The sequence below is a fragment of the Panulirus ornatus genome, chromosome 39, assembly GCF_036320965.1.
Source record: "Panulirus ornatus isolate Po-2019 chromosome 39, ASM3632096v1, whole genome shotgun sequence".
Taxonomy (NCBI): Eukaryota; Metazoa; Arthropoda; class Malacostraca; order Decapoda; family Palinuridae; genus Panulirus; species Panulirus ornatus.
The window spans coordinates 5,258,555-5,284,908 of NC_092262.1; the positions used below are offsets into that span (position 1 = coordinate 5,258,555).

The 26,354-nt window shown below is 49.4% G+C and overlaps 1 protein-coding gene across 8 annotated transcripts in view; it reads left to right on the top strand.

Moving 5' to 3' along the window:
• Positions 1-278: 278 nt before the first annotated feature.
• The window catches only part of LOC139761054 (echinoderm microtubule-associated protein-like 2), a 240,706-nt gene continuing 214,630 nt past the window's right edge, over positions 279-26,354 (top strand). For all 8 annotated transcript variants that reach the window (XM_071684832.1, XM_071684834.1, XM_071684833.1 and 5 more), the window contains exon 1: positions 279-788. In XM_071684832.1, the coding sequence (XP_071540933.1) occupies positions 719-788 (70 nt within the window). In that variant the 5' untranslated portion in view covers positions 279-718. The remainder of the gene's footprint in view (positions 789-26,354) is intronic.

The following is a 26,354-nucleotide window of genomic DNA, read 5'->3' on the forward strand; positions in this document are numbered from 1 at the left end:
GTTCTTCGGGCGGGTTCGTGATTGTTGCGCATGCGCAGCTAGAAGCCTATCAGTGATATTTCTCCTTCATTTTATCTTCCTTTTTAATGCAATTCTCAGTTGTGACGGTACATTATTGAAGATTTTATTCTTTGTTCACACCCATGTTTAGTTGCTAATAAGAGTAAAACATAATTGAATTGAATTATTTATAACATGAAAGTGCTATCTGGCATCTGTTCCCTGGGTGCTGCCAGCCTCACCAGAGATTTTAGGCTAAACAAAAAAACGTCGTCAGTCAGCTGTTGTGTGTGAGTGTGTCAGGATTGTCTCTCTGTTGATTTTCAGTTTATCGTTACTTGCTTGGAGTAGAGGTGATGAAACAAGTGTAATGAAATTGTTGGATCTTTAGTGACGTGTATGTTGGTTCTTCATTCCATTAAAGACATGCGCTCCATCTGTAATTATGAGCACCCACCCAATTATTTAGTAATATTATTAAAAAAAATGTAGAAAATTACATTTCTCAAAACGCATTATGAGCATCATATGACTATTTTTCAACGGCATATAGTGTGCAGTTATACAGTACTACCCAAAGAATATCTCAGACCATTAGCTGAAATAATGACCACATTTGAGAGTTTGTGATGAGTAACCAATAATCCTGGACCAGTGGACTCCGGTTAATCTGCAGCTCCCGGACAGACAGCCGGTGAACACGGATAACTGGGACAGGATGAGAATAGCAGGAGAGAACGGGGCACCTCTCTCTCCGGGATCATCAGCAGCATCTAACTCATCAGCAGGTACGTACGTTCACAATCACTCTACACCCAGGTGGGTCTACCATATTCCCGATATGGGTTTGTGTACTGTGTTCCTTGTAGGGGTGTGTGTACCATATTCCTGATATGGGTGTGTGTACTGTGTTCCCTGTAGGGGTGTGTGTATTATATTCCCGATATGGGTGTGTGTACCGTGTTCCCTGTAGGAGTGTGTGTACCATATTCCCGATATGGGTATGTGTACGGTGTTCCCTGTAGGGGTGTGTGTGCCATATTCCCGATATGGGTATGTGTACGGTGTTCCCTGTAGGGGTGTGTGTACCGTGTTCCTTGTATGGGTGTGTGTACCATATTCCCGATGTGGGTGTGTGTACCGTGTTCCCTGTAGGGGGTGTACCGTATTCCCGATATGGGTGTGTGTACCGTGTTCCCTGTAGGGGTGTGTGTACCATATTTCTGATATGGGTGTGTGTACCGTGTTCCCAGAAGGATTGTGTGTACCATATTCCCGATATGGGTCTGTATACCTTGTTTCCTGTTAGGGTGTGTGTACCATATTCCCGATACGGGTGTGTGTGTGTGCCGTGTTCCCTGTAGGGGTGTGTGTACCATATTCCCGATATGGGTTTGTGTACCGTGTTCCCTGTAGGGGTGTGTGTACCATATTCCCGATATGGGTTTGTGTACCGTGTTCCCTGTAGGGGTGTATGTACCATATTCCCGATATGGGTGTGTGTACTATGTTCTCTGTAGGGGTGTGTGTACCATATTCCCGGTATGGGTTTGTTTACCGTGTTCCCTGTAGGGGTGTGTGTACCGTGTTCCGTATATGGGTGTGTGTACCATGTTCCCTATATGGGTGTGTGTACCGTGTTCCCTGTGGGTGTGTTTGTGTACCGTGTTCCCTGTAGGAGTGTGTGTACCGTGTTCCCTGTCGGGGTGTGTGTACCGTGTTCCCTGTAGGGGTGTGTGTACCGTGTTCCTTGTGGGTGTGTGTGTACCATGTTCCCTGTAGGGGTATGTGTACCGTGTTCTCTGTAGGGATGTGTGTACCGTGTTCCCAGTAGAGGTGTGTGTGTACCGTGTTCCGTGTAGGGGTGTGTGCACCGTGTTCCCTGTATGGGTGTGTGTACCGTGTTCCCTGTAGGGGTGTGTGTACCGTGTTCCCTGTAGGGATGTGTGTGTACCGTGTTCCCTGAAGGGGTGTGTGTGTACCGTGTTCCCTGTAGGTGAGTGTGTACCGTGTTCCCTGTAGGGGTGTGTGTACCGTGTTCCCTGTAGGGTTATATGTGTACCGTGTTCCCTGTGGGTGTGTGTACCGTGTTTCCTGTAGGTGTGTGTACCGTGTTCCCTTTGGTGGTGTGTGTACTGTGTTCCCGGTAGGTGTGTGTGTACCGTGTTCCCTGTAGGGGTGTATGTGTACCGTGTTACCTGTAGGAGGGCGTGTGTACCGTGTTCCCTGTGGGTGTGTGTACCGTGTTCCCTGTGGGTGTGTGTGTACCGTATTTCCTGTAGGGGTGTGTGTACCGTGTTCCCTGTCGGGGTGTGTGTACCGTGTTCCCTGTGTGTGTGTGTGTGTGTGTGTGTGTGTGTGTGTGTGTGTGTGTGTGTGTACCGTGTTCCCTGTGGGTGTATGTGTACCGTGTTCCCTGTAGGGGTGTGTGTACCATGTTCCCTTTAGGAGTGTGTGTACCGTGTTCCCTGTGGGTGTGTGTGTACCGTGTTCCCTTTGGGTGTGTGTGTACCGTGTTCCCTGTAGGTGTGTGTGTACCGTGTTCCCTGTAGGGGTGTGTGTACCGTGTTCCTTGTAGGGGTGTGTGTGTACCGTGTTCCCTGTAGGGGTGTGTGTGTACCGTGTTCCCTGTAGGGGTGTGTGTGTACCGTGTTCTCTGTAGGGGTGTGGTGTACCGTGTTCCCTGTAGGGGTGTGTGTACCGCGTTCCCTTTGGATGTGTGTGTACCGTGTTCCCTGTAGGGGTGTGTGTGTACCGTTTTCCCTGTAGGGGTGTGTGTTTACCGTGTTCCCTGTAGAGATGTGTGTGTACCGTGTTCCCTGTGGGGTGTGTGTGTACCGTCTTCCCTTTAGGTGTGTGTGTGTACCGTGTTCCCTGTAGGGGTGTGTGTACCGCGTTCCCTTTGGATGTGTGTGTACCGTGTTCCCTGTAGGGGTATGTGTACCGTTTTCCCTGTAGGGGTGTGTGTCCCATGTTCCCTGTAGGGGTGTGGTGTACCGTGTTCCCTGTAGGTGTGTGTGTGTGTGTGTGTGTGTGTATGTGTGTGTGTGTGTGTGTGTGTGTGTGTGTGTGTGTGTGTGTGTGTGTGTGTGTGTGTACCGTGTTCCCTGTAGGGATGTGTGTGTACGTGTTCCCTGTAGGGGTGAGTGTGTACCGTGTTCCCTGTAGGGGTGAGTGTGTACCGTGTTCCCTGTAGGGGTGTGTGTACTGTGTTCCTGGTAGGGAGGAGTCTGACACCCCAGTGTTGTGGTGCAGGTCAGGTGATGGGGTCTGATGCACCGTGTACTGTACGTGGTTGGGGTTCGACTCCTCCCCCAGCACCATGGTCAAAGTTTTGTGCTGTGGTGGGGGTGTGGGGGTCTGGTTCTCCTCACAACCCTGGAATTAATAGCAGTAGATCGCCAGAGACTCGGTTTTCCTAGTGATTTGATGTGGGGGGAAATGGGAGGGGCGGGGGGAGAAGCCCAAGAAATGGTGCCTCCCAGGCCTCGGAGGGGGGTGGGGTGGTGTCGCCCCCTACATATCCAGGTCGGTGGTGTGGTGGTGGTGGAGGGGGCCAAGCGCAGTGTCGTCTCCCCTGGTCCCCGGACGGGGGTGACAGAGGTCTACTAGCTGTGTGTCTCCGTGTCCCAGGATGGAGGGGATGTCTCCCAGTACTGTTGTCCCCTGTCTCAAAGCCGTGATGCAACGGTAGGGGTCCAGGAGCAGTGTTGCACCCCCCCCCCCCTCGTCCAGGGGGGTGTGGGGTGAGGTCCTCTATCAGTCCTGACCCACACTGGGGTGAGGTGGTACACCCCAGGCCTGGGTGCGGCGATGGAACATAGTGGTCCTGCAAGTGACGAATGCAGCCAGGCTCTGACCATAGAGGGAGAGCCAGGCTCTGACCATAGAGGGAGAGAGGTTACCAGGCGTGGGGGGAAGGAGAACAGCTCCCCACAAGGTCTCGCCAGCGTTTGGGGAGGAGAACAGCTCCATACAAGGCCTCAACAGCGTGGGGGGAGAAGAACAGCTCCCCACAAGGTCTCACCAGCGTTTGGGGAGGAGAACAGCGCCCCATAAGGTCTCAGCAGTGTGGGGGGAAGAGAACACCTCCCCACAAGGCCTCGCCAGCGTTTGGGGAGAGAAGAACAGCGACCCACAAGGCCTCAACAGCGTAGGGGGAGAAGAATAGCTCCCCACAAGGTCTCACCAGCGGAGGGGGGAGAAGAACAGCTCCCCACAAGGTCTCCAGCGTTTGGGGAGGAGAACAGCGCCCCACAAGGTCTCAACAGCGTGGGAGGAGGAGAACAGCGCCCCACAAGGCCTCGCCAGCGTTTGGGAGAGGAGAACAGCTCCATACAAGGCCTCAACAGCGTGGGGGGAGAAGAACAGCTCCCCACAAGGTCTCACCAGCGTTTGGGGAGGAGAACAGCGCCCCATAAGGTCTCAGCAGTGTGGGGGGAAGAGAACACCTCCCCACAAGGCCTCGCCAGCGTTTGGGGAGAGAAGAACAGCGACCCACAAGGCCTCAACAGCGTAGGGGGAGAAGAATAGCTCCCCACAAGGTCTCACCAGCGGAGGGGGGAGAAGAACAGCTCCCCACAAGGTCTCCAGCGTTTGGGGAGGAGAACAGCGCCCCACAAGGTCTCAACAGCGTGGGAGGAGGAGAACAGCGCCCCACAAGGCCTCGCCAGCGTTTGGGGAGAGGAGAACAGCTCCCCACAAGGCCTCAACAGCGTGGGGGGAGAAGAACAACTCCCCACAAGGTCTCCCCAGCGTTTGGGGAGGAGAACAGCGCCCCACAAGGCTTCAACAGCGTGGGGGAAGAAAACAGCTCCCCACAAGGCCTCGCCAGCGTTTGGGGAGAGAAGAACAGCTCCCCACACGGCCTCAACAGCGTGGGGGGAGAAGAACAGCTCCCCACAAGGTCTCACCAGCGTTTGGGGAGGAGAACAGCTCCCCACAAGGCCTCAACAGCGTGGGGGGAGAAGAACAGCGCCCCACAAGGTCTCACCAGCGTTTGGGGAGGAGAACAGCTTCCCACAAGGCCTCAACAGCGTGGGGGGAGAAGAACAGCACCCTACAAGGTCTCACCAGCGTTTGGGGAGGAGAACAGCTTCCCTCAAGGTCTCACCAGCGTTTGGGGAGGAGAACAGCGCCCCACAAGGCCTCAACAGCGTTTGGGGAGAGGAGAACAGCTCCCCACAAGGCCTCAACAGCGTGGGGGGGGGGGGAGAAGAACAGCTCCCCACAAGGACTCATCAGCGTGGGGGGAGCGAGGGGGGGAGAACACCTCCCCACAAGGTCTCACACAACCACTTTCACTTCCTTTATATGTGTGAGAACACACGGCGCATCGCTGCTGGCGGCGCACCTTACACCAGAATCAGTTGCTCATTTGTATATTATTACATGATTATTGTTGTTATTGCATGATTATTGTTATCATCTACGTTCATGGAGAGAGAGCGAGAGAGAGAGAGAGAGAGAGAGAGAGAGAGAGAGAGAGAGAGAGAGAGAGAGAGAGAGAGAGAGAGAGAGAATGGGCATCAATGATTTCATGAGAAACAACACCTGTCAGGTGCATAGCATCCAACATATGAAGGACACAACACCCGCTTGGTGTACAGCACCCAACATATGAAGGACATAACACCCGCTAGGTGTACAGCATCCAACATATGAAGGACACAACACCCGCTAGGTGTACAGCACCCAACATATGAAGGACATAACACCCGGTAGGTGTACAGTAGCCAACATATGAGGGATACAACACCCGCTAGGCGTACAGCACTCAACACATGAGGGACACAAAACCCGCTAGGTATACAGCAACCAACACATGAGGGACACAACACCCGCTAGGTGTACAGCACTCAACATATAAGGGACTCAACACCCGCTAGGTGTACAGCACTCAACATATGAGTGACATAACACCCGCTAGGTGTACAGCAGCAAACATATGAGGGACACAACACCCGCTAGGTGTACAGCAGCCAACACATGAGGGACACAACACCCGCTAGGTGTACAGCAGCCAACATATGAGGGACACAACACCCGCTAGGTGTACAGCATCCAACATATGAAGGACACAACACCCGCTAGGTGTAAGCAGCCAACATATGAGGGACATAACACCCGATGGGTGTACAGCAGCCAACATATGAGGGATACAACACCCGCTAGGTGTACAGCAGCCAATATATGAGGGATACAACGCCCGCTAGATGTACAGCACCCAACATATGAGGGACAAAACACCCGCTAGTTGTACAGCACCCAACATATGAGGGACATAACACCCGCTAGGTGTACAGCAGCCAACATATGAGGGACGCAACACCCGCTAGGTTTGCAGCACCCAACATATGAGGGACACAACACCCGCTAGGTGTAGAGCAGCCAACATATGAAGGACACAACACCCGCTAGGTGCATAGCAGCCAACATATGAGGGACACAACACCCGCTAGGTGCACAGCAGCCACCATATGAGGGACACAACACCCGCTAGGTGCACAGCAGCCACCATATGAGGGACACAACACCAGCTAGGTGTACAGCACCCAACATATTAAGGACATAACACCCGCTAGGTGTACAGCAGCCAACATATGAGGGATATAACACCCGCTAGGTGTACAGCAGCCGACATATGAGGGACACAACACCTGCTAGGTGTACAGCAGCCAACATATGAGGGACATAACACCCGCTAGGTGTACAGCAGCCAACATATGAGGGACGCAACACCCGCTAGGTTTGCAGCAGCCAACATATGAGGGACACAACACCCGCTAGGTGTACAGCAGCCAACACATGAAGGACACAACACCCGCTAGGTGTACAGCAGCCAACACATGAGTGACACAGCACCCGCTAGGTGTACAGCACCAACATATGAGGGACACAACACCCGCTAGGTGTGGCAGCACCCAACATATGAGGGACACAACACCCTAGGTGTATCCAGCCACCAACATATGAAGGACACAACACCCGCGCTAGTGCATAGCAGCCAACATATGAGGGACCACAACACCCGCAGTGCACAGCAGCCACCATATGAGGACACAACACGCTAGTGCACAGCCAGCCACCAATAGAGGACACAACACCTCTAGTTACAGCACCCACATATTAAGACATAACACCCTAGGTGTACAAGCACCAACATATGAGGGATATAACACCCGCTAAGGTGTACAGCATCGCCATATGAGTGAGACACAACACTGCTAGTGTACAGCAGCCAACGATAGGGACACAACACCACTGGGTGGTACAGCAGCCAACATATAAGGACACAACTCCCGCTAGTGTACACACCCAACATATGAGGGACACAACACCCCTAGGAGTACAGCAGCCAACATATGAAGGACACAACACCCGCTAAGTGCATAGCAGCCAACATATGGGGACACAACACCCGCTAGGCACAGCCGCCACCATATGAGGGACACAACACCGCTATGGTGTACAGCACCCAACATATTAAGGACATAACACCCGCTAGGTTGTACACAGCCTACATATGGAGGGATATAACACACCGCTAGGTGGTACGGCACCCGCTAGGTGTACAGCAGCCAACATATGAGGGACACAACACCCGCTAGGTGTGCAGCACCCAACATGTGAGGGACACAACACCCGCTAGGTGTACAGCAGCTAACACATGAGGGACACAACCCCCGGTAGGTGTACAGCACCCAACATATCAGGGATACAACACCCGCTAGGTGTACAGCACCCAACATATGAGGGATACAACACCCGCTCGGTGTACAGCATCAACATATGAGGGTCACAATACCCGCTAGGTGTACAGCACCCAACATATGAATGACACAACACCCGTTAGGTGCACATCAGCCAACATATGAGGGACACACCACCCACTAGGTGCACAGCAGCCACCATATGAGGGACACAACACCTGCTAGGTGTACAGCACCCAACATATTAAGGACATAACACCCGCTTGGTGTACAGCAGCCAACATATGAGGGATATAACACCCGCTAGGTGTACAGCCCCCAACATATGAGGGATACAACACCCGCTAGGTGTACAGCAGCCAAGATATGAGGGACAACACCCGCTAGGTGTACAACAGCCAACACATGAGGGACACAACACCCGCTAGGTTTGCACAGCAGCCAACATATGAGGGACACAACACCCGCTAGGTGCACAGCAGCCACCATATGAGGGACACAACACCTGCTAGGTGTACAGCACCCAACATATTAAGGACATAACACCCGCTAGGTGTACAGCAGCCAACATATGAGGGACACAACACCCGCTAGGTGTACAACAGCCAACATATGAGGGACACAACACCCCCTAGGTGTACAGCAGCCAACATATGAGGGACACAACACCCGCTAGGTGTGCAGCACCCAACATGTGAGGGACACAACACCCGCTAGGTGTACAGCAGCTAACACATGAGGGACATAACACCCGCTAGGTGTACAGCATCCAACATATCAGAGATACAACACCCGCTAGGTGTACAGCACCCAACATATCAGGGATACAACACCCGCTAGGTGTACAGCATCAACATATGAGGGACACAATACCCGCTAGGTGTACAGCACCCAACATATGAGGGACACAACACCCGCTAGGTGTGCAGCACTCAACATGTGAGGGACACAACACCCGCGAGGTGTACAGCAGCCAACATATGAGGGACACAACACCCGCTAGGTGTGCAGCACCCAACATGTGAGGGACACAACACCCGCTAGGTGTACAGCAGCTAACACATGAGGGACACAACACCCGCTAGGTGTACAGCACCCAACATATGAAGGACATAACACCCGCTAGGTGTACAGCTCCCAACATATGAAGGATACAACACCCGCTAGGTGTACAGCCCCCAACATATGAGGGATACAACACCCGCTAGGTGTACAGCCCCCAACATATGAGGGATACAACACCCGCTAGGTGTACAGCAGCCAAGATATGAGGAGACAACACCCGCTAGGTGTACGTGCAGCAGCCAACATATGAGGGACACAACACACGCTAGGTGTACAGCACCCAACATATGAGGGACAATACACGCCAAGTGTATGACACCCAGTCCCCAGGGTCTGTTCTTGTCTCTGTCTCTCCCTCAAGTCCCCCATGATCTGTTCTTGTATTACTTGCTCTTACTTAACTTCTCAGGGTTTGTTCTCGTCTGTATATCATCCTTAAATCGCCAGGGTCTGTCCTCGTCTCTGTGTGGCTCAAACTGTAGCGGTACAACACATGATAACCTAACCTGAAGTATCGTATACAGGGTATGGGGGAAGGGGGCACACTAGAGCAAAATACTGTACGACTCTGTACAAATCAAACTAAATCAAATGGATACCAGAGCTCCCATCCCTGCCCCACTGTGACGCCGGCGCTGGTGTATGATTCTGTAATCTTTATACTACTATGAGGCCTGTACCAGTGTGAGGCCTGTACCAGTGTGAGGCCTGTACCAGTGTGAGGCCGGTACCAGTGTGAGGCCTGTACCAGTGTGAGGCCTGTACCAGTGTGAGGCTGTGGCAGAGTGAGGCCTGTACCAGTGTGAGGCCTGTACCAGTGTGAGGCCTGTACCAGTGTGAGGCTGTGGCAGAGTGAGGCCTGTACCAGTGTGAGGCCTGTACCAGTGTGAGGCCTGTACCAGTTTGGGGCTGTACCGGTGTGAGGCCTGTACCAGTGTGAGGCCTGTACCAGTGTGAGGCCTGTACCAGTGTGAGGCCTGTACCAGTGTGAGGCCTGTACCAGTGTGAGGCCTGTACCAGTGTGAGGCCTGTACCAGTGTGAGGCCTGTACCAGTGTGAGGCCTGTACCAGTGTGGGGCTGTACCAGTGTGAGGCCTGTACCAGTGTGAGGCCTGTACCAGTGTGGGGCTGTACCAGTGTGGGGCTGTACCAGTGTGGTAGGGAGACAGAGAAGAACAGCAACAGAAGATGAACCCACGTCTGTGAGTGAGAGAACAATAAGGTATGATGATGATGATGATGATGATGATGATGATGATGATGATGATAGTACGTAAGGGTGTGTGTGTGTGTGTGTGTGTGTGTGTGTGTGTGTGTGTCGTAGGGCTCCCACGCCACACTGTATAGCATGACCGGACCAGCCTGTTTGACACCAACTTTCCAGATGGACTAGGAACACATAGTGAGGTGGTGGTGTCCCCTCCCGCCCTCCCTACATGAGGCGTGACTCACACGACGGAGTGGTGGTGGTGGCTGCTACTGGTTCAGGCTCAAGGTTCACTTCCCTCACCAAGTTTGTCCCTGACTCCCATACTTGGACACTCACACTGCCTGGTCAGAAAGCTCCTCCACTAGTGTTCACCCCTCCACCATGTATGTTCTCCACAACCCTCCACCATGTATGTTCTCCACAACCCTCCACCATGTATGTTCTCCACAACCCTCCAACATGTATGTTCTCCACAACCTTCCACCATGTATGTTCTCCACAACCTTCCAACATGTATGTTCTCCACAACCTTCCACCATGTATGTTCTCCACAACCTTCCAACATGTATGTTCTCCACAACCTTCCACCATGTATGTTCTCCACAACCTTCCAACATGTATGTTCTCCACAACCTTCCACCATGTATGTTCTCCACAATCTCCCAACATGTATGTTCTCCACAACCTTCCAACATGTATGTTCTCCACAACTTTCCAACATGTATGTTCTCCACAACCTTCCAACATGTATGTTCTCCGCAACCTTCCACCATGTATGTTCTCCACAACCTTCCAACATGTATGTTCTCCACAACCTTCCAACATGTATGTTCTCCATAACCCTCCAACATGTATGTTCTCCACAACCTTCCAACATGTATGTTCTCCACAACCTTCCAATATGTAAGTTCTCCGCAACCTTCCACCATGTATGTTCTCCGCTACCTTCCAACATGTATGTTCTCCACAACCTTCCACCATGTATATTCTCCGCAACCTTCCAACATGTATGTTATCCACAACCTTCCAACATGTATGTTCTCCACAACCTTCCACCATGTATGTTCTCCACAACCTTCCAACATGTATGTTCTCCACAACCTTCCAACATGTATGTTCTCCGCAACCTTCCACCATGTATGTTCTCCACAACCTTCCAACATGTATGTTCTCAAAACCTTCCAACATGTATGTTCTCCACAACCTTCCAACATGTATGTTCTCCACAACCTTCCACCATGTATGTTCTCCACAACCTTCCAACATGTATATTCTCCGCAACCTTCCACCATGTATGTTCTCCACAACCTTCTTACATGTATGTTCTCCACAACCTTCCAACATATATGTTCTCCACAACCTTCCAACATGTATGTTCTCCGCAACCTTCCAACATGTATGTTCACCACAACCTTCCACCATGTATGTTTTCCACAACCTTCCACCATGTATGTTCTCCACAACCTTCCACCATGTATGTTCTCCACAACCTTCCAACATGTATGTTCTCCACAACCTTCCAACATGTATGTTCTCCACAACCTTCCAACATGTATGTTCTCCGCAACCTTCCAACATGTATGTTCTCCACAACCTTCCAACATGTATGTTCTCCACAACCTTCCAACGTGTATGTTCTCCACAACCTTCCAACATGTATGTTCTCCACAACCTTCCAACATGTATGTTCTCCGCAACCTTCCAACATGTATGTTCTCCACAACCTTCCACCATGTATGTTCTCCACAACCTTCCACCATGTATGTTTTCCACAACCTTCCAACATGTATGTTCTCCACAACCTTCCACCATGTATGTTCTCCACAACCTTCCACCATGTATGTTTTCCACAACCTTCCAACATGTATGTTCTCCACAACCTTCCACCATGTATGTTTTCCACAACCTTCCAACATGTATGTTCTCCACAACCTTCCACCATGTATGTTCTCCATGTGCCCCAAACTACCTGCTATGATGGACCAGTGAAGGGGTGGGGTATATCCCCTCCCCTGGCACGTGGTACACTGGACCAGTAGGAGATAAATACTTTTCCCTCTCTGCCTGGTGCACATGTGGACATCTTTCCCCTGGTACACTGGACCAGTATGGACCACTACCCTCCTGCTACCCTCTACCAGGAGAGGGACACTCCGCCCTGCCTTCTTGATCCCGGGACGCCCCTCCTGCCGCTTCATCTGTAGTGGAGGGGTCCCGGGACGCCCCTCCTGCCGCTTCATCTGTAGTGGAGGGGTCCCGGGACGCCCCTCCTGCCGCTTCATCTGTAGTGGAGGGGTCCCGGGACGCCCCTCCTGCCGCTTCATCTGTAGTGGAGGGGTCCCGGGACGCCCCTCCTGCCGCTTCATCTGTAGTGTAGGGGTCCCGGGACGCCCCTCCTGCCGCTAGAGAGGGATGGGGAGTGGGGTATAATCCACCAGGTGGAGAGGGAGTGGGGATGACCCATCCACCGAGTGGAGAGAAGGGGTTACGGTGGTCCTGGTTCACAGGAAGTGCCGAGAGCGGGTTCCCTCCTACACTCTTCACCCCTCCCATCCCCACCCACCCACCACATCCCATTCCAGCCTTCTGCCACCTGTCGCCCACCTCACCCCTGCCACTGGCTCGGGGTGAAGCAGGCTAGGACTAGGTATGGTAGGAAGATGCATGGAGGAGACAGGCTAAGAGTTAGGCAGGGAAGAAAGGCTAAGAACTGAGCATTATGCTAGAGTGGCTAGGCATGATAAGAGGAAGGCTTGGATAGAGGCGAGCTAGGAGAGGAGCAGGCTAGCTAGGATGGAGTCAGTCTAGGAGATAAGAGGGAAGTCAGGAGAGGGGCAGGCTAAGAGGGAGGCAGGTTAGTCCAGCTACAACCTGGGAGGAATACAGGAGAACTTATAGTTGTATTTTCATAACTCTCAAGGTTGTTGAGCCATACTGATGACGTCATGTATAATGTGGCCCATGATCCAGGAGTTTCTCTGCCGACCAGGATCTTGCTCAGGAAAGGTGCTCACAAGCCAGGATCTTGCTCAGGAAAGGTGCTCACAAACCAGGGTCTTGCTCAGGAAAGGTGATCACAAGCCAGGATCTTGCTCAGGAAATGTGCTCACAAACCAGGATCTTGCTCAGGAAAGGTGCTCACAAGCCAGGATCTTGCTCAGGAAAGGTGCTCACAAGCCAGGATCTTGCTCAGGAAAGGTGCTCACAAGCCAGGATCTTGCTCAGGAAAGTTGCTCACAAGCCAGGATCTTGCTCAGGAAAGGTGCTCACAAGATCTAGGATCTTGCTCAGGAAAGGTGCTCACAAGATCTAGGATCTTGCTCAGGAAAGGTGCTCACAAGCCAGGATCTTGCTCAGGAAAGGTGCTCACAAGCCAGGATCTTGCTCAGGAAAGGTGCTCACAAGATCTAGGATCTTGCTCAGGAAAGGTGCTCACAAGCCAGGATCTTGCTCAGGAAAGGTGCTGACAAGCCAGGATGTTGCTCAGGAAAGGTGCTCATAAGATCCAGGATCTTGCTCAGGAAAGGTGCTCACAAGATCTAGGATCTTGCTCAGGAAAGGTGCTCACAAGCCAGGATCTTGCTCAGGAAAGGTGCTCACAAGCCAGGATCTTGCTCAGGAAAGTTGGTCACAAGCCAGGATCTTGCTCAGGAAAGGTGCTCACAAACCAGGATCTTGCTCAGGGAGTGGGGGGGATTGTGGTTGAGGGAGGGGGGTCAGTAAGAGGGGTTGTAGGGAGGGGAGCCCATAAATGACGTGGGGAGAGGGAGGGGGGGGTGCCAGTTGTGTAATATGAAGAGATTGATTTTCGTAGATGGTTAAATATAGACGGACATCGGCGATGGGGGCGCCAGCTTCTTTAAAAAGATCTTGTTGTCAGGCGTCGTACCTACGAGTTGTATTGCTGTCAGGCATCGTACATACCAAGTATTGTTGTCAGGCATCGTACATACCAGTTGTATTGTTGTCAGGGGTCGTACATACCGGCTGTATTGTTGTCAGGGGTCGCACATACCAGCTGTATTGTTGTGAGGGGTCGTACATACCAGCTGTATTGTTGTGAGGGGACGTACATACCAGCTGTATTGTTGTCAGGGCACGTACATACCAGCTGTATTGTTGTGAGAGGTCGTCCATACCAGCTGTATTGTTGTCAGGGCTCGTACATACCAGCTGTATTGTTGTGAGGGGTCGTACATACCAGCCGTATTGTTGTGAGGGGTCGTACATACCAGCTGTATTGTTGTGAGGGGACGTAAATACCAGCTGTATTGTTGTGAGCGGTCGTACATACCAGCTGTATTGTTGTCAGGGCTCATACATACCAGCTGTATTGTTGTGAGCGGTCGTACATACCAGCTGTATTGTTGTGAGGGGACGCACATACCAGCTGTATTGTTGTGAGGGGTCGTACATACCAGCTGTATTGTTGTGAGGGGACGTACATACCAGCTGTATTGTTGTGAGGGGTCGTACATACCAGCTGTATTGTTGTGAGGGGTCTTACATACCAGCTGTATTGTTGTGAGGGGTCGTACATACCAGCTGTATTGTTGTGAGGGGTCGTACATACCAGCTGTATTGTTGTGATGGGTCGTACATACCAACTGTATTGTTGTGAGGGGTCGTACATACTAGCTGTATTGTTGTCAGGGGTCGTACATACTAGCTGTATTGTTGTGAGGGGACGTACATACCAGCTGTATTGTTGTCAGGGGTCGCACAGTGCATCTACAATCCTGCCATGGATCACACATTGTAACTGTAATACTGCTGGGGTCACACATTGTAACTGTAATGCTGCCTGGGGTCACACATTGTAACTGTAATGCTGCCTGGGGTCACACATTGTAACTGTAATGCTGCTGGGGTCACACATTGTAACTGTAATGCTGCCTGGGGTCACACATTGTAACTGTCATGCTTCCTGGGTCACACATTGTAACTGTAATGCTGCCTGGGGTCACACATTGTAACTGTGATGCTGCTGGGGTCACACATTGTAACTGTAATGCTGCTGGGGTCACACATTGTAACTGTAATGCTGCTGGGGTCACACATTGTAACTGTAATGCTGCCTGGGGTCACACATTGTAACTGTAATGCTGCCTGGGGTCACACATTGTGACTATAATGCTGCTAGGGTCACACATTGTAACTGTAATGCTGCCTGGGGTCACACATTGTAACTGTAATGCTGCCTGGGGTCGCACATTGTAACTGTAATGCTGCCTGGAGTCGCACATTGTAACTGTAATGCTGCCTGGGGTCACACATTGTAACTATGATGCTGCTGGGGTCACACATTGTAACTGTAATGCTGCCTGGGGTCACACATTGTAACTGTAATGCTGCCTGGGGTCACACATTGTAACTGTAATGCTGCTGGGGTCACACATTGTAACTGTAATGCTGCCTGGGTCACACATTGTAACTGTAATGTTGCCTGGGGTCACACATTGTAACTGTAATGCTGCCTGGGGTCACACATTGTAACTGTAATGCTGCCTGGGGTCACTTATTGTAACTGTAATGCTGCCTGGGGTCACACATTGTAACTGTAATGCTGCCTAGGGTCACACATTGTAACTGTAATGCTGTCTGGGTCACACATTGTAACTGTAATGCTGCCTGGGGTCACACATTGTAACTGTAATGCTGCCTGGAGTCACACATTGTAACTGTAATGCTGCCTGGGGTCACACATTGTAACTATAATGCTGCTGGGGTCGCACATTGTAACTGTAATGCTGCCTGGGGTCACACATTGTAACTGTAATGCTGCCTGGAGTCACACATTGTAACTGTAATGCTGTCTGGGTCACACATTGTAACTGTAATGCTGCCTAGGGTCGCACATTGTAACTGTAATGCTGCATGGGGTCACACATTGTAACTGTAATGCTGCTGGGGTCACACATTGTAACTGTAATGCTGCCTGGGGTCACACATTGTAACTGTAATGCTGCTGGGGTCACACATTGTAACTGTAATGCTGCCTGGGGTCACATTGTAACTGTAATGCTGCTGGGGTCACACATTGTAACTGTAATGCTGCCTGGGGTCACACATTGTAACTGTAATGCTGCTGGGGTCACACATTGTAACTGTAATGCTGCCTGGGGTCACATTGTAACTGTAATGCTGCCTGGGGTCACACATTGTAACTGTAATGCTGCCTGGGGTCACACATTGTAACTGTAATGCTGCTGGGGTCACACATTGTAACTGTAATGCTGCCTAGGGTCACATTGTAAGTGTAATGCTGCCTGGGGTCACACATTGTAACTGTAATGCTGCCTGGGGTCACACATTGTAACTGTAATGCTGCCTGGGGTCACACATTGTAACTGTAATGCTGCTGGGGTCACACATTGTAACTGTAATGCTGCCTGGGGTCACATTGTAAGTGTAATGCTGCCTGGGGTCACACATTGTAACTGTAATGCTGCCTGGGGTCACATTGTAAGTGTAATGCTGCCTGGGGTCACACATTGTAACTATGATGCTGCTGGGGTCACACATTGTAACTGTAATGCTGCCTGGGGTCACACATTGTAACTGTAATGCTGCCTGGGGTCACATTGTAAGTGTAATGCTGCCTGGGGTCACACATTGTAACTGTAATGCTGCCTGGGGTCACACATTGTAACTGTAATGCTGCTGGGGTCACACATTGTAACTGTAATGCTGCCGGGGTCACACGTAACTGTAATGCTGCCTGGGGTCACACGTAACTGTAATGCTGCTGGGGTCACACATTGTAACTGTAATGCTGCTGGGGTCACACAGTGTAACTGTAATGCTGCCTGGGTCACACATTGTAACTGTAATGCTGCCTGGGGTCACACATTGTAACTGTAATGCTGCCTGGGGTCGCACATTGTAACTGTAATGCTACCAGGGGTCGCACTGTTCAACTGTGCTCCTTGCAAGGGTCGTTCTGTTCAGTTGCCATGCTTCCAAAGGTCCTACAGTTTAAATGTACTTCTACCATGGTCGTGCAGTTCATTTTTACCGATTCAGGGGCGACACAGTCCAGCTCAGGTGTTGTACCATACAGATGCACTGCTGTCATCAGCAGCTATAAGTGGTAGGGTCATAGTTAGTGGGGTTATGGGTGGTAGGGTCATAGTAGGTAGGGTTATGGGTGGTAGGGTCATAGTAGGTGGGGTTATGGGTGGTAGGGTCATAGTAGGTAGGGTTATGGGTGGTAGGGTCATAGTAGGTGGGGTTATGGGTGGTAGGGTCATAGTAGGTAGGGTTATGGGTGGTAGGGTCATAGTTAGTGGGGTTATGGGTGGTAGGGTCATAGTTGGTGGGGTTATGGGTGGTAGGGTCATAGTAGGTAGGATTATGGGTGGTAGGGTCATAGTAGGTGGGGTTAGGGGTGGTAGGGTCATAGTAGGTGGGGTTATGGGTGGTAGGGTCATAGTAGGTGGGGTTATGGGTGGTAGGGTCATATTAGGTGGGGTTATGGGTGGTAGGGTCATAGTAGGTGGGGTTATGGGTGGTAGGGTCATATTAGGTGGGGTTATGGGTGGTAGGGCGAGGATGGGCTGGGTTTTGGTTGATAGGGTAATGGTGAGAAGGGTTGAGGATGGCTTGGCTAGGGTGGGAAGGGTTGTGGGTTGCAGGATCAGGGTGGGAAGGGTTGTGGGTGGCAGGATCAGGGTGGGAAGGGTTGTGGGTGGCAGGATCAGGGTGGGAAGGGTTATGGGTGGCAGGATCAGGGTGGGAAGGGTTGTGGGTGGCAGGATCAGGGGTGGGCGGGATTATCGCTGGCATGGTTAGTGTGGGCAGGGTCTTGGGAGATAGAGTCAGGGTGAGAGTGTGTGGATGACAGGGTCAGGGTGGACGGGTTCGTTGTTGGCAGTGAGTGGATAGGGAGGGTAGTGGATGGTAGTGTAAGGGTGGATGAGGTCATAGGTGGCAAAGACAGAATGGACGAAATTGTGGGTGAACGAAATTGTGGGAGGCATGGACCAGGATGGATGTGGTCACGGGTGGTCGGATTTGTTGAGCTGGGTTGTGGGTGGCGTGGTCAGGGAGGGCGAGGTTTTGGGTGGCAGGATCCGCGTGGGCAGTCGTGTAGATGGGAGAGTCTTGGAACCTGGAATCGTAAGTGACACGTCGGGATGGTGTTGTGGGTTAGATGGTCAGGGGGCAGGTTTGTGGGTGGTAGGGTGAGGGTGGGGGATGTAAGGTGAAAGTAGACGTAAGGTTGCATACCAGGGTGATGGTAGCAGCGATGTTCAGGCTGTGGTACGTGACCCACAGTGGACGAGCGACCCTAATGGTTCCTGATGTGGTGGAGGGCCCCTCATGATACCTGGGGTGTTGGAGGATCCATCATAATACCTGGGGTGGTGGAGGGACCCACATAATACCTGGGGTGTTGGAGGGTCCATCATAATACCTGGGGTGGTGGAGGGACCCACATAATACCTGGGGTGTTGGAGGGTCCATCATAATACCTGGGGAGGTGGAGGGACCCACATAATACCTGGGGTGTTGGAGGGTACCCACTTAATACCTGGGGTGGTGGAGGGACCCACATAATACCTGGGGTGTTGGAGGGTCCATCATAATACCTGGGGAGGTGGAGGGACCCACATAATACCTGGGGTGTTGGAGGGTCCATCATAATACCTGGGGTGTTGGAGGGACCCACATAATACCTGGGGTGTTGGAGGGTCCATCATAATACCTGGGGAGGTGGAGGGACCCACATAATACCTGGGGTGTTGGAGGTACCCACATAATACCTGGGGTGTTGGAGGGTCCATCATAATACCTGGGGTGTTGGAGGGACCCACATAATACCTGGGGTGTTGGAGGGACCCACATAATACCTGGGGTGTTGGAGGGTCCATCATAATACCTGGGGTGTTGGAGGGTCCATCATAATACCTGGGGTGTTGGAGGGACCCACATAATACCTGGGGTGTTGGAGGGACCCACATAATACCTGGGGTGTTGGAGGGTCCATCATAATACCTGGGGTGGTGGAGGGACCCACATAATACCTGGGGTGTTGGAGGGACCCACATAATACCTGGGGTGTTGGAGGGTATCTGGGATGGTGAAGGGACCTGCGTGGTATTAGGATGGTGGACCCTGTACGGTTCCTGTCTGGCAGCTGGGGTGGTGGTTTACGACCCCAGGACCTCCAGGTTGGGTGCTGGGGATCAGGAGAGGTCAGTAATAACCCACTCACCCACCCTGCCCTACGCCCCAGGTTACACTGGGAAAAAAAGGTCACTCACGCCCGTAATCAATACTAACAGACAATTAAAGTGGATACCTCTCTCTCTCTCTCTCTCTCTCTCTCTCTCTCTCTCTCTCTCTCTCTCTCTCTCTCTCTCTCTCTCTCTCTCTCTGATAGGCTAAGAATAATTTTTACCCTAAAAACATAAACTTGGCGTTGAGCTAATACAAAGTTTCAGGATTGTGAATCACACGGAACCTTTTGAGAATAATACAGTTTTTACAATAAATGGAATTAAACTTAAAGCCAAAAGATGTAGTTATGAAATAGACAAAAGTTTCTTTGCAAGCATACGATGAACATTGAAACAAGTTACACCAAGTGGATGCGTTGAACATTGGAACAAGTTACCACAAACGACATTATTGAACTAGTCTGTGAGAGTGTCTGTGGCCGTCTGGTATGTGCGTTATTTCTTGACCTTCCCCATCACGGAGGCGTTGAAATTCATCGCGTTTCAAAAACGCTTCTCTCGGTGACCCATTAGATGATTGTCAGCGTCCTTTGCTGACGTAATTTCCATGATCAATCTATTTTTTTTTTTTTTTACAAAGAATTACATGAAATTGACTTGTGTTCACATCAGTGTCAGATATAAGAATAAGGAACTGATTAGGGAAGGGTAATACACTTCCTTAAGGAATGAGCTGTTCATTGTTAACGTAACGTATAATGTATGGTTTCTAATAACGTGTTTTAATGTATCGGTTAAAAAGTTATATAGCCATATTTCCGTGTTATACTTCTCAGAAGAAATGCCAAGAAGTTGTGGGTTTTTTTATGATATAAGGTTACTGAATTACTGGCCTACACTTAGTTATAAGATGTGAATGTGGACAGCAAACACAAGTTCAAAATGTTGTGTGACAATAGAAGCCAAAGAGGTGAAGCTTGACGAATACAGACCTTTCTCCTGGCACCACGGTACAAACATATCATGACAACGTCTTGCCTGAGGTGGAACACAACACTTTCTGCATCACTTCCCTAACACCAGCAACAGAACATCCATAACACAGCAACAGAACATACATAACACAGCAACAGAACATACATAACACAGCAACAGAACATCCATAACACAGCAACAGAACATACATAACACAGCAACAGAACATCCATAACACAGCAACAGAACATTCATAACACAGCAACAGAACATACATAACACAGCAACAGAACATTCATAACACAGCAACAGAACATCCATAACACAGCAACAGAACATCCATAACACAGCAACAGAACATACATAACACAGCAACAGAACATCCATAACACAGCAACAGAACATCCATAACACAGCAACAGAACATCCATAACACAAGAAAAGAACATCCATAACACAGCAACAGAACTTCCATAACACAGCAACAGAACTTCCATAACACAGCAACAGAACATCCATAACACAGCAACAAAACATCCATAACACAGCAACAGAACATCCATAACACAGCAACAGAACATCCATAACAGCAAAAGAACATCCATAACACAGCAACAGAACATCCATAACACAACAACAGAACATCCATAACACAGCAACAGAACATCCATAACAGCAAAAGAACATCCATAACACAGCAAAAGAACATCCATAACGCAGCAACAGAACATCCATAACAGCAAAAGAACATCCATAACACAGCAACAGAACATCCATAACACAAGAACAGAACATCCATAACACTAGCAACAGGACATCCATAACACCAGCAACAGAACATCCATAACACAGCAACAGAACATCCATAACACAGCAACAAGACATCCCTAACACAGCAACAGAACATCCATAACACCAGCAACAGAACATCCATAACACAGCAACAGAACATCCATAACACCAGCAACAGAACATCCATAACACCAGCAACAGAACATCCATAACACCAGCAACAGAACATCCATAACACAGCAACAGAACATCCATAACACAGCAACAGAACATCCATAACACAGCAACAGAACATCCATAACACAACAACAGAACATCCATAACACTAGCAACAGGACATCCATAACACCAGCAACAGAACATCCATAACACCAGCAACAGAACATCCATAACACCAGCAACAGAACATCCATAACACCAGCAACAGAACATCCATAACACAGCAACAAGACATCCCTAACACAGCAACAGAACTAAACCGATTCTAGCAACAAAACACCGTGACATCAGCTATGATTGCCAGCTCCTACAAACAAGAACATTCAGCTGACGTCAGCAGTAAACACCCGGCTAACACTAGCAGGAGGGAGTTGTTCTCATCCTTGAAATTAACCAGTCTGGCTACGTGAAGAACCCAAACACCAGGAACCATGTCCATGTGACACCTGGCGCAACACTTCCAGTAACAGAGAGAAGGTCACAAAGCTCTATCAACAGTACTGCGGGTGTTGAGTAAGGCCAGCAACACAACCTAAGTCAACCAACAACTGACCTTTATTGATACGAGCACGACGGTCCATGATCGTCTGTAGAACCGCGAGGAGGATGTCAGGTGCGCAGTAGGTCGGGCGGGCGGTGTGAGCGGCCGCCTTGACTAGCTTGCTCAGGTGCCTACAACAGCGACACACACACACACACACACACACACACACACACACACACACACACACACACATACACACACACACACACACACACACACACACACATACACACACACACACAGACCTGTACCTTGCATCACTACACTGGATCAGCTCCCAGATATATCTTGAACTGTGTACCTATGCTGTGTACTGGCTGTACTGTGTACCTATGCTGTGTACTGGCTGTACTGTGTACCTATGCTGTGTACTGGCTGTGTTATGTTACTGAGGTAAGTATGTGTAGTGTGCCACTTGTCTATAATGAACTGGTGGTGGCGGCTGGAACATGTGCCAGTGTCTGCCAAGCTTGACATTTGACTCTGAACTCTCACCTCCGGGACCTACCTACCTACACTCTCACCTCCGCGACCTACCTACACTCTCACCTCCGGGACCTACCTACACTCTCACCTCCGCGACCTACCTACACTCTCACCTCCGGGACCTACCTACACTCTCACCTCCGCGACCTACCTACACTCTCACCTCCGCGACCTACCTACACTCTCACCTCCGGGACCTACCTACACTCTCACCTCCGGGACCTACCTACACTCTCACCTCCGCGACCTACCTACACTCTCACCTCCGCGACCTACCTACACTCTCACCTCCGGGACCTACCTACACTCTCACCTCCGGGACCTATACTCTCACATCTGGGGCCCCTGTTCCTAGCCACCAACCACAGCCAACAAGTGGAGATATTGGTTGTAAATCACCGTAAAGCAGTGGTTGTTTGGGAGTAACAGGCGTGTGAAGACTTCATTTGAATTCATTGCTAGTATATATCTGGCCACTTAATAGAAACTTGACCTTGTTTGTATAGTGAAGCAGACATACTCACCTTATTTGTATAGTGAAGCAGACATACTCACCTTGTTTGTATAGTGAAGCAGACATACTCACCTTGTTTGTATAGTGAGGTAGACATATTCACCTTGTTTGTATAGTGAAGCAGACATACTCACCTTGTTTGTATAGTGAAGCAGACATACTCACCTTATTTGTATAGTGAAGCAGACATACTCACCTTGTTTGTATAGTGAAGCAGACATACTCACCTTGTTTGTATAGTGAAGCAGACATACTCACCTTGTTTGTATAGTGAAGCAGACATACTCATCAAAACAAACGTATCCACACACGTATGCACTCGCGTCCCCTCCTCCTCCGCCTTTATGAACTTATGTCCTTTCCTGTTTATTTCCCTCTCTAGCCCCTCCCCCTTCCACTAATCTATGACCTCTCGTATATTTACATCCTGCCACATCGTGGAGAACTGAGTATGCAAGTGTTATGGACCGGATGGTGTACGTCAGTAAGGAATATCTCCTCTATATAGTAGCAGTGATCCATACTTTCCTGTTTATATCTCCTCTATATAGTAGCAGTGATCCATACTTTCCTGTTTATATCTCCTCTATATAGTAGCAGTGATCCATACTTTCCTGTTTATATCTCCTCTATATAGTAGCAGTGATCCATACTTTCCCGTTTATATCTCCTCTATATAGTAGCAGTGATCCATACTTTCCTGTTTATATCTCCTCTATATATATATAGTAGCAGTGATCCATACTTTCCTGTTTATATCTCCTCTATATAGTAGCAGTGATCCATACTTTCCTGTTTATATCTCCTCTATATAGTAGCAGTGATCCATACTTTCCTGTTTATATCTCCTCTGTATCGTAGCAGTGATCCATACTTTCCTGTTTATATCTCCTCTGTATCGTAGCAGTGATCCATACTTTCCTGTTTTGCCCAACCCTTCCATCCTTCACGTCAGCCAGCCTTGCTCACTTCCACTTACCGTCCCATATTCATGTGTCGTCACCACAATTATACATAAGATAAATGGAAACCATGTACCAGTGGGTGCCGAGGATTAGAACCGTGGCACACTGTGTGTTAGAGGAGTATGTCTACCATGAGGTGACACTTGCTTTCCATCTTAGACCAAGTAATTGTGTCTCAAATTCCCGTTATGTGAGACGTTGCAGGAAAGCCCTGGGCACACCCACGTGCATCCGTCGTATCATCCAGCCGGACATCTTGAAAGTACACTAATCAAGAGACAAACTAACAAAAAGAGACATAAAAAAGAAAAGAACCGACTGACAGCGTTGACATTGTAAATATTTGAGTTCCAAGGTGTAACTTGAGACATTTTATGGATTCAAATAACTTATTTGACGGAGTTGAGTCAAAAGCGGTCCGACTTTAAACTGTCCCAGGTTAACTTCTAAAGTTGACTCGCTTGCCTTTCGCCGCAACAATGGTTCACTTTTTTATTCTACAGGTATTGCTTTGCTCCAGAGAGCTGGCTGCTTGTGTGCCCCGCACCGCTAGGTAGACCAAGCAACACTTGGCAAGCTGCTGCGTCACATGATTACTGTGTGGTCGGTGGTGACTCAAGGGTAGGCCGATTTGATGATTGCTTCTTGCCCTACACCTCGAAGCTTTGGAATTCTCTACCCTCTCATGCCCTCCCTACTCCTCGTAACTATGACCTGGTGCATTTTAAAAGACCGGTTTTACTCTTCCCCCTCACCCCCAACTTATTCTAGATGCTTTCCCTTAATTCTTTTCCTTTTCATTATCCTTTTTATATTTCAGTTGAGGCCCAGCCATAAAGCGGGCTCTTTTCTTTCCCATCTCCCTGACCACTGTGGTAAGATGGTACCAGGAGTCTTTGTAATAATTGGAGAACAAATATGATTTACACAATATTTGATAAATGGGGTCATGCACATGTCGTCATCGTGTCATGCACATGCCATCATGGTGTCATGCACATGTCATCATGGTGTCTTGCACATGCCATCATGGAGTCATGCACATGTCATCATGGTGTCATGCACATGTCATCATGGAGTCATGCACATGTCGTCATGGAGTCATGCACATGTCATCATAGTGTCATGCACATGTCATCATGGTGTCATGCACATGTCACCATGGTGTCATGCACATGTCATCATGGAGTCATGCACATGTCATCATAGTGTCATGCACATGTCATCATGGAGTCATGCACATGTCGTCATGGTGTCATGCACATGTCGTCATGGAGTCATGCACATGTCATCATAGTGTCATGCACATGTCATCATGGAGTCATGCATATGTCATCATGGTGTCATGCACATGTCGTCATGGAGTCATGCACATGTCGTCATGGAGTCATGCACATGTCGTCATGGTGTCATGCACATGTCATCATGGAGTCATGCACATGTCATCATGGAGTCATGCACATGTCGTCATGGTGTCATGCACATGTCATCATGGAGTCATGCACATGTCGTCATGGAGTCATGCACATGTCGTCATGGTGTCATGCACATGTCGTCATGGAGTCATGCACATGTCGTCATGGTGTCATGCACATGTCGTCATGGTGTCATGCACATGTCATCATGGAGTCACGCACATGTCGTCATGGTGTCGTACATATAAATGTCATCATTAATTGTAAATCATGCCTTCTCCAGTAGTTGTAAACCATGCAGTAGTTGTAAACCATTCAGGTAGTTGTGAACCATGCAGTAGCTGTAAACCATTCAGATAGTTGTGAAACATGCAGTAGCTGTAAACCAGGCTGTAGTTGTAAACCATTCAGGTAGTTGTGAACCATGCAGTAGCTGTAAACCATTCAGATAGTTGTGAAACATGCAGTAGCTGTAAACCAGGCTGTAGTTGTAAACCATTCAGGTAGTTGTGAACCATGCAGTAGCTGTAAACCATTCAGTAGTTGTAAACCAGGCTGTAGTTGTAAACCATTCAGGTAGTTGTAAATCATGCAGTAGTTGTAAACCATTCAGATAGTTTTAAACCAGGCAATAGCTGTAAACCATTCAGTAGTTGTAAACCAGGCAGTATTTGTAAACCATTCAGGTGGTTGTAAACCAGGCAGTAGTTGTAAACCAGGCAGTAGCTGTAAACCATTCAGGTAGTTGTAGACCATGCAGTAGTTGTAAACCATTCAGATAGTTGTAAATCATGCAGTAGCTGTAAACTATTCAGTAGCTGTAAACCAGGCAGTAGCTGTAAACCATTCAGGTAGTTGTAAACCATACCATCTCTTGTTCCTCCAAAGTAAAAACTTCATTCACCCAAGGAACTGCACTTTCATTTTTGTGTTCTTCATTCTTATATGTGACACTGACGCGAACACAAGTCAGTTTCATATCATCCCTTGTAGATGATATTAGATTACATATGAAAGATTACAAAATCATATCAACATCTTCCAATGAAAATCACATCATGCGTTCCTTTGGGGATAAGTTTCAACTCCTCTCGTACGGGAAAACGAAGAAAACTGACAGACAGATAGACAGACACGTCTACATTACGAGAGTGAACATTGTGAAAGACCTGGTGTGATAATGGCTGGCGAACTTACCTTCAGAGAACAAAACAAATTAACATTGCATCGTGTAGGTTTTCAAGAGGAGAGGAACACCGATGATGGCCTGTG